At 36.3% G+C, this 10,134-nt stretch overlaps 1 protein-coding gene across 1 annotated transcript; it reads right to left on the reverse strand.

The window, feature by feature from the left end:
• Positions 1-8,167: 8,167 nt before the first annotated feature.
• LOC127787083 (ethylene-responsive transcription factor ERF027-like) lies at positions 8,168-9,420 on the reverse strand. The gene has a single exon (XM_052314941.1). The coding sequence runs from the start codon at positions 9,239-9,241 to the stop codon at positions 8,588-8,590; it is 654 nt and encodes a 217-aa protein (XP_052170901.1). The 5' UTR covers positions 9,242-9,420; the 3' UTR covers positions 8,168-8,587.
• Positions 9,421-10,134: the final 714 nt, after the last annotated feature.

Genomic DNA, 10,134 nt, shown 5'->3' on the forward strand with positions numbered 1-10,134 from the left:
AAATTATAAATTTTGCGCCATTAGAAATAATTAATTTAAGTCCCGGTTGTGTTATTTGCCAGGAAATGATTTAATTTGCATCGGGAGCACAAGAGAGACTGAAAGCAACTATTTTCAAGCAAGTTCCTAACCCTCTCATCGCGTTATTTATTTCCCGTGAAAGTCTTCGAGGTTTCTTGTATTCTAAACCCTCCCTCACCGACTCGGTTCCACGCTTTAATAATAATAATCCGCTTGGCAACCACCTTATGATTTATATTTTATTAATGAGGTTATTGTTGATGGAATAAGTTAAACAGAGTTATCTTGGTGTCTTTCATTTTGACCGTTACGGAGCTTTGTATCGCTCCATTTTCCTTGGGAATGATGCCGAACCTACTAGGGATAGGTTCTTAGAAAATGATATGATATTATGGAAATATGTTAAAAGTCTATTATGTAAGTTGAGATGGTTTTTCTGCGAATGAGAAGGAAATGAAAATGGTATCATGATGTTATGAGGTTATGTATATGAAGAGTTATGAGTATGGAGAAATGTTATGCAAGGTTAAGCTGGGAAGATATAAAGTTAATAGTGTCAGTAAGTGTGTCTAAAGGTATGGGTACAAAGTCACTGACTGTTGACCATGGGTCATGGCAGTTGATGGTTGGATGTATGGGCGCCAGTCATCGGTTGTTACGATAAGCGTTAGACGGCCAGAAGAGCTGGTACTCCAGATTCCCGCCTTGGTTTGTGCATTCCATGATATATGTGTGCTACAAGAGGCTGAGTTGCATTCACGTGGGGACATGCTTTGTGTGTGATAGGATGTATGAGCATTTGCATGACCCTGTTGGTCTAAGAGTCAATTTGGGTATCCCAGGTAAGCATATTCATTTAGAACATGTCGTATGTGTGAATTCTTATGTGTGGGCGTAGTAGGGCCTGATGCTTGGTTTATGGGGGCCTTGTCATCACGTTTATGCTACAGAAGCCCTTGCATTTCTTATGTGTTGCATTGCATGGTTCTAATGTTACTGTTATTTTGGACGGAGTACTGTTCCAGGTGTCGGGAGTACCAACTCGATAAGACCTTGGGGTGAGACCCATGGCGACATAAAGACCTTGGGGGTGAGACCCACGGCAACAGTAAGACCTTGGGGTGAGACCCATGGCAATAGATTATGATGTGAGCAACATGAATGAGCAGGTTAAGGACATGGTATGGAGGTAGCTTATAAAAGTCTGCCAACAGGTATGTATGTGGAACTTGGGTGCCAATGTGTGTTTTATGTAGGCCCCAATAACCGTTTATGTGAAGTTTATTGTATGTTGTGCATCTAGAAGTAAAGCAGGTATTGGGCATGGCATGACATGATGTTACATTAGCATGAATTGCATGGGGTGTTATGGGAAGAGTCCTACCCTAAACCTATAGCCTTTCTTTCTAGAGCTTGCTGAGTCTCGCGACTCATGTTGTTTTTCCATCATTCCAGGTAAGAGAAACGCCTGTGATAGCAGGTACGTTCAACAGGGTTTGGGTCCAGACCGGCGTGTCATGGTAGCAAGTGCAAAGCTCTCCCAAAACTAGATCCTGGGCGGTCATCGAGTCTTTGATAAGGTTAATGTTTACGTTTTCGGAGTTTGTCGTATGTTATGTAAGCCCAGGTGGGCCCAAGTAATGGATGATTTTGTAAAAGTGATTATGAGGTGTGAAATGATAAAAGAATATGATTTTAATAAGGATTTTTCATGAGTTGTAGTTGTGTGTTGTTCGGCATCATTTTAATAATGACCCTCTCACGGATCCTCTTGGTGCACGGGGGCTCCGGGAGGCGGGCCATTACAAGAATCCCTGCAAAAAACAAACCACATTCGAAGACAAGAGAATCAGTAGCATCTGAAGAAACATCCAGATAGAATGAGAATAAAAAAGGATAAGGAGTTAGGTGGTTATACATGAAGGCGAAAAACGCTAGTAATGAGCAAAGGCTAGACTTTGCAATGATCAAGGAAAGCGCATAGAGAACAAATGAGTCCAAATAGAGTTTTGAATTTGGTAAGCAACCTAGGTTTGCAACCCTTAAAAGATAAAAATATATCAAATAATTCATAATTTTAAAATAGTACTACAAATCATTGCCAATGATGTCTCTTTTTTTTTTTCTCAATCTAAAGCAGTTGATAATTTGTCCCCCTCCCCCCTTAACAAAAGAAGGCCAAAACTCGGGTCATAGGATGGAGGGGCAAAGGGACGGGGCCATATGGCAAGGCAGAAGAGAAGGGTCTTCAATTCGCCGCAAGGAGGGAGAGAAGGTGGGGGGCCGAATATGTATGTCGGCCATGTCGGACAAGCAAGCGATATGATAGTCAAAGTTGGATTTGAGATTCAACGATGAATATACATGTAAACGAAGATTATCACAAAATTCCGGCTAATGATATAAGATTCTGTATCAGAAGACCAAGCCCCACCAAACCGCCTTTTTCTTCCTGATTCCATGAATAATAATATTGAAAAAGGTGGCCAACGACAACGACGTACGAAACCATCATCAGCAAACCACAACCCCTAATTTTTACAACTCTTCTGATAGATACATCTTCTCTCTCTGGTCCCCGGCCGGCCGGTCGACTGACTTATTCGCCCTGCTCTTCCATCCATCTCCCTCTCATATTTCCCCCGCGTTATTTATACATATGATGAGCAAATATCTATCTATCTATATATCTATCATCTTTTTCAAAGTGAGAATAATTGTTAATTTACAAGACCGGATGACAAGGTTTTCCCGAGAAAATCATGATTAACTCCTACAGACTGCCGTCTACAAAAATTATTGATGATTCTACTCAAGTCAAGAGGCAATATTAATCAACTTTCTCATCTGCCAAACATCCTTGCTTTGAATTTAATCTCTACTTATGGGTACTTTTGACCCTCTTTGCTTTGAAATCAAAACATATGATTGCCCGTCTGGGTTTTGCTTTTATCACCATGTCAACCTATTTTTTTTCCACATAAACTGTTGTGTTTCATTAATTATTATAGTTAAAAAAGAAAGCATCCATCAAAGTGATTTATGTTACAGAAACATTAATTATTACCTTACCTCTTTGATAAAGAAAACGAATTCGCAACCATCGAGCTCAATAATGCGTTTAATGCTATTTCATGATAATATATTCCAATTAAAGGTGTTGATGTGACAAAGAATTTTAATCGGCTAGCTCTAGCAAGTTGATTAATCTTCTTGTAGAAATTAATAAACCATTCACATTATGAGGTGGCACTCCTTTTTATTCAAAATTGAGAATAGAGAGCTTAATTAATTAAAAAGTAAACAATAAAAGTTGTTTTTGTATTCCTGGAATGAAGACCTCTAGACAGAGTGCTATCATTTTTGAGTTCACCAAATGGCAAGACTGGCACTACGATTTGTGCGTAAGCATCTACGGTAGATATATATTTCTTTTAATCTACATGCAGCTAGTTTGAGAACTCTATATTCCGATTAGAAAAATGATATTACAGAAAATTTACATAGAAATTAATAACATTAACATTATTGATAATGGCACATAGTTTTGCTATTATAAACCAATTAATTTGCTTACATATGGCTATTACAAATTCGCAAATCCACTAAATCCCCTTGTTTATAACTTGTCACGCTTAATCTCTTTGTGGTTTTATTTTTTTTACCTGTGGTTTTAGTTATTTTTTTTACCTTTTTGATATTATTTTTCACGAAAAAAACCTAGATTTTCATGTTAAAATAATAACCATAATACTTAAATTAATTTTAATTAATTACACAACAATTCTATTTTTCAAATAAATAAAAATAAAAATATCAAATTTATCCTTAACTGAAGAAAAATGGAATCAATTAGTGATTTGAGTGGAAAAAATAGAGAAAAAAGAAAGACGATGTAACCATTAACTCAAGAAGAAAATAAGAAAATTTAAATTTTGAAATTAGAAGCATAAATATATATATATATATAGCATTTGAAAATGTAAACAAAAATCGTATTTATTGAGTAAAAAAGACAAAATAATTTAAAGAATTTAATGTTTGAAAATTCAATCAAAAATTGTATTTACTGAAAAAAAAACAAAAAATCCAATTCTTTGGAGAGTACTTTGCTTCCATGATTCAAAAATAAATTAGAGACTAAATTACTTTATGATTTAAAAAATGAATGGGATTTCACTTAGGTTATAGAGTGATTGACTTTTGCACTTTTTTGGAGATCGTTAAATTGGGATTTTTTGCTTGGGGCTACGGATTGATTATAGTTAGTGATTATATTTTCCCACTTTTTTATATTTTTCCTCTCAAATCATCAATTGACGTTGCTGTCCTCCACTTAAGGGTAATTTTAATATTCTTAATTTTAATTGATTTGTAACTATTGAAAATTAATTAAAGCATTAGTGTGGTAATTTTCTTTTTCTGGCATGTAGATCTAGTTCATTTTTTGTTAGAAATGAAGTCGAAGAAGGTTTTGGTTAAAATAAAATTATAAGTTGCAAACTTTAAGAGAGTTAATTTTTTATATTTTTTAGCTTTACAAATTACATACATCACACAAAAATTTTATATAATTTTCTTGTTTATATATTGTTATGTTTCAAATTAACTATCCACATTGATCTCTCAATAAACAAAACTGGCGGCCCCCCAAAAAATAAAAATAAAGATGACATCTGAATACTAGATGGGGTGTAAACAAATTATTTGTGATAGGTTCAAAGTGGTAGTTATTAAAGGTTAATTTTTAGTGATGACTAAAAAGAAACTTGGATTAAACTAATCAATCTTTATCGATGATAACCAATCATTTGTCGCTAAAGGTTAATCTTTAGCGAGGACCACCAACAACTGTCGCTGAAGGTCAATTGATCTTTCATAACAGTATCTAATTGTCACTAAAATATCAAACTTTTAGTAATGGTCCATTAGAGGCCAAAGGAGATGCCTAGTTGGCCACTACTAAAGCTTAGTTCTTGTTTATAATTAATATATATATATATATATGGGTTTGAGCATTTTCTTATGTGTTCGTTAGTGTTTGAACTTCGAGAATAATTCAAAGGTTTTCGAGGTTAATCAAGCGATTGACTTGAAGATTTGGCAATGGAAAGTTGAACAACTGAGCTTGCCAAAGCCTTTATCCCTGCTTGAAGGAAATAAATTAAGAAAACACATTCGAATTTGATCAAACAAGGATGCTTGAAAATTAAACTTGATATTCCCAACAAACTAGCTCATGGGAAACTTGGTTAATTAGTATGTCCGTGTGCAAATGCATGAGAGCTTCCGTTGGGGTTCTCCTAAAATCTAAGGCTAAAGCATAATTTTCAAATTAAAATTAAGAATTTTTTTATGACATCCATTACAAAAGTTGCCCACAAGGGGCCAAAGTATTCGGACAAAGACCTCAAGCTAATGCATATAGTCCAATCTAATAAAAAAAAAACAAACTACAAACACAGCCTCTAGCAAGTACATGCCCCAAACTAAAACAACAACTAAACAACCAAACACAAAGCTATAGCAACGAATCGATAGTTTGCCACTACGCCGACCATCAGAGACTAGACGTTGGGAGACACCGGTCACCATTCCTTCATCTTCTCAATCCTCACACTAGATCATGGCATCAATATTGCTACCTTGAACCAAAAAAATGTTGTGGTCATCTAGTAATAAGCAAAACAATCATCACGTAGTTCCTCCATGTTATCTTCACCAATGAGGAATCCAACAACATAGGGGGACTTGGGCAACACAAAAACAAGCACTAAATGAGCAACAACAAAAAAAAATTAGATGAAGTGCCAAAGCCATAGCCAAATGGAAGAAGAAATTAAGAAAAGGAAACTTAGGGGACTAAAGCCCATTCACGATCAAATAACCAAATATCCTCCGACATGCATTGTTAGGTGACCAACCCTCTTCTCTAGGAAACCAAGAGATAGAGGGGGTCCAAAAAATTTACTTATAAAATTAGATTTTTTTTTTCTTATTACAACTTATTGTGTAAACCCATTTATTTATTTTTTAAATAATAACCATTTTTTCAAGTTTAATATAAAAAATTATAAATATCAAATTGTCCTTTTTACTACTAAATTTAATAAAAAAAATTAATTGATATCAAACAAACCATCAAAGTTTCTAAAAACAAGCCTACCTAAAGTCAATGATTGAAATGATGAAAAGCTAATTGTTCCTTTCTCTCTAGGAAACCTATAAGTAAAGAGGTCTCTTGCTGCAGTGGCCCCCCTTTTCACCATAATCTTCACATTCATTTGCTTTTCCCCCTTCACCTTTCATTCTCCAAGTGATCTTAAACCCCCTGTCCACACTAGTTCATCGTCGCTGTAATTGCCTTTCTTCTTCCACATAGTTTCCCCATCCCTAACCTGCATGTAGTATGCCCTTTCCAAAACACACCATGAAATCCATTTTCTCCCACCAATACATCATTTTTGCTCTCCTCCCCTGAATCCTTCTTTTATTTACCATCAAATCCTTTCTTTGGTCTTAGATCTGACTCCATCCTTTTCATACACAAACCCTAATTGTCACCCAAATCCTTTACCCTTTTTCCTACTCCTTCCAACATAGGTCACTAGTTTTAGAGTTGGTTGATGATGATGATAATGGCCCCATCATCTTGGAGGGGATTTCTTGTTGCCCAAAACTTGGGATTCAATCCTTCTTTAGTGTTCCTTTATGGGTTGTGTTGGGACCTGAGTAAGATCTAGCTCTTTATGCCCTACTTGTCTTGTTTTGGGGGGTTTCATTTTGCAACATCTTTTTCGAATTTCTAAACACCAAGCAATTCCTTTCTAGCCTTATGGACCACATTACCATTCATTTTACAACAACTTTGTTAGTTACCCAAGCTTGTGCGTAAGGATCAATACCTTAATTTTGGATTAATTGAGAATTTTCTTTAATTTGTATGCTATTTTGGGCTATTACCGTGAGCATGTGCATTGAAGATTTTCATTTTGGTCAAATATATTCTACGTTGTTGTTGGTTCAAGGTCGAGATTCTCGGTTCTAGTTTGTTTTTTATTTTATATATTTTGGATTATCATTGTTTCCTTTGGTTGTAATGTTGTTGGATTGTTTGTCTTTGTTGGTGGTTCATTTAATGCCCATTAGCCTAGCTTAGACAGTATCCCTAGGGAATAGAGCGTTGAGGATTAATTTGTTGTTGGGGCGTGGCCAAGGTTTGGCTCTTCAGAGTTGTAGCCCAAGTTTTCTTAATGCATTTGTTTCCAAGGTGGGGTTGGCTTGGACGAAACCAAATTGGCATTGGTTTCTTTTGATGTCTATTTTCTTTTGTGATTGTTCACTCTTGGTAGTCTTGCTCCAAAGCTCCTTTCTTCGTTCTTGTGGGTAGCTTTTTTGTTTACATTTGAGTCTTGTGGAAATTTTGTTTTCTTCCTAAAATTGAAGGCTAATCCTAAACGAGTTATATAGGTCCGGCCAAAGTTTTGTAGGATATATATCTTCTAGACCCTCAAATGTATCCATTATTAATTTTAGAAAGAATTTTAGGGTTAAGGTCTAGTCAAACCTAAAGAGTAACCGATCTAGTCAAATTTTTTATGGGATATATATAATTTTTTAGTCCCTCTCGAATAAAGGAATAATTCATCATTAATTTTAGCAAGAATTTTAGTTTGGTAACTAATTTTTTATAGGAGAAGCCTATATATAGTTTGGGTCCATTAGTTTCGTTAATTAATTTTTTAAGCCTTAAAGTAATTTTCAGTTTTAGCAAAATTTTAGGATTTTCTATCAGGATTTAAAGTTTCTTTTTTATTAACACATGCATGTACTTTAGGAGTTTTCCCTTTAACAGTTTTTTAAGAAATACTATTGGTAATTGAGAAATTTATACAAATAAAAATAATATTATATATATTTTAGACAAAATGATATAAGTTGATTAATGTTATCTATATATATGAAATGAGAAATTTTCTTAAAATTATTTATAATTAAAACATAATAATACAAAATTGCACATATAGTACGAGGTGAACATACTCAGATATACACATACGCACTCGGGGCGGCGGGAAGGGGGAGGAAGAAAGAGAGAGAGGCTCTGTTAACAGGGAATATATATGGAAGAGGAAGACAAACAGCACAGAGAAACACTGGCATTTCTTCATTAAATAAATAAAAAAAGGCAAACTAAAAGGAAATTAAGCAGTACGAAGGCAGCCCCATAGTTGGAAATCCCTGTACTACAGCGGCAGGCGGCAGTAATATTCATACTCAAATCAGTATATATATATATCTATATTACCGCAGGCAGTCAAGTCTCAAGAGCGAAGAGCCTTTCATACTAATTAAGGACCCTAATTAAGTCTGCTTAATTAGAAAAATCACCAGTTAATTACCACTTCCGTTCTACAATAACTGTGTGATGATCATCCTTTGATTTGTTCCCAACTCTTTCGATCTTAGAAACCGCATGTGATGAATTCATAGCTACTTTTATTACAACCTCTCATCACCATTTTGTTCTGTCTATTTAATTTCTTGGCAATTGATTAATTGTCTATTAATCATAGCTCCAAAGGCTCTCTCCTTCGGAATTTTCCGGCGAGTCGCCGGATGGTGGAGATTCCATCCTCGGCGGGCTCATCAGCATTCCTCCCGCCATGTCCACCAACAAATTCGGCATGTCAAACAATGCCTCCTCATCGATGAATTCATCTCCAGCCGCTGATGCTGAGCCTCCGCCGTCACCTCCTCCTGGTTCCGCCGCCGGTTTCTCGCCTTCTTCAGCCTTGATCGCCGTCGCAGCCGCAGCCGCAGCAGCAGCAGCCCGTATATCCGCCGGAGACGAAGAACTCGGCACCGGGTACGAGTAGACGTGATCAGGGAAGTTGAGAACCGCCTCACTGCCCTTGAGAGCGAACGCCGCCACGTCATAGGCGGTGGCCGCCATCTCCGGCGTGGGGTAAGTCCCGAGCCATATCCGCGTCGTCTTCCGCGGCTCCCGAATCTCGGACACCCACTTGCCGCTTCTGCTCCGAATCCCCCGGTAGACCGGGTGTTTCCCGGCGGCCGGTCTCCTCGGCGAGCCGCCGGATGAGGTGGAGCTCATTGCAGCTGACAGCCCAATCTTTTCGCACGTGGTGATGGGTGTAGAATGCGGCAATTGGTCTTCCTTCGATTCTGATGGTATTGGTCGGTCTATTTGGTCAGCCATTATAATATATATTTGTGACAAAATATATATATATATATATATATCTTTATAGGGGGGGGAGAGAGAGAGAGAGAGAGAGAGAGAGAGAGAAAAGGGAGAGAGAAGATATTGTTGGGTAGCAGTGCTTGTATTAGAGAGGGATATATATGAAAAAGGTGAAAGCGTGGGGAATTCGGGGGCTTATTCGTGGCCTTTTTTACTAGGGTTTTTGGGGCTCTCTGAGACTGAGACTTGGGTTTATGATAGGGAAAGTACACGGCATCTTGAGCTATAAATTAGCTGTTTCCATCTCAAATCTCCTTTCATACCATACAACAATGTGCCATCCATACATCTTCTCAAACTTAAATATTAATTTAGTGGGTGGTTGTCCTTCTTATCCATTGTCTTTGTCATATATGCAGTAATATAATCATCCTATAGCCAGTCCCATCAATTATTAATCAATTAATACCTCTAAACATAAATCCCCATTACCCCATACATATGTAAAAATTAAAAACTAATTATTCTTTTCCCTCAATAAATTCATTCTGCTTTCCGCAATTCGTATAGGCTTTAATTGCTAGAGGAAATCAGTTCCAAGGTAACACCAACCGATACACAGGTACCTAGCTACTTTAATATGGTACCAACGATTTTTTCTTCTTCTTTTTTTTTTTTTTTGTTTCTCTTACAAGTGATATTTTTGTAGAAAAGCAATGATTAATTATTATTTTAAAGATATTTCATTTTTTGCTAACCAAAAGATTAATCCAGACTAGACCAATTCTATCTAATAGGGTTATTTTAGACAATATTGGGTATTTATTATAATTTATTTTTAAATTTAAACATTTTTCATTAGTTTGCATATGTATTGTACGTAATAACTGTAGTTGTTTTAGCATTAA

The sequence above is a fragment of the Diospyros lotus genome, chromosome 12, assembly GCF_014633365.1.
Source record: "Diospyros lotus cultivar Yz01 chromosome 12, ASM1463336v1, whole genome shotgun sequence".
NCBI lineage: Eukaryota > Viridiplantae > Streptophyta > Magnoliopsida > Ericales > Ebenaceae > Diospyros > Diospyros lotus.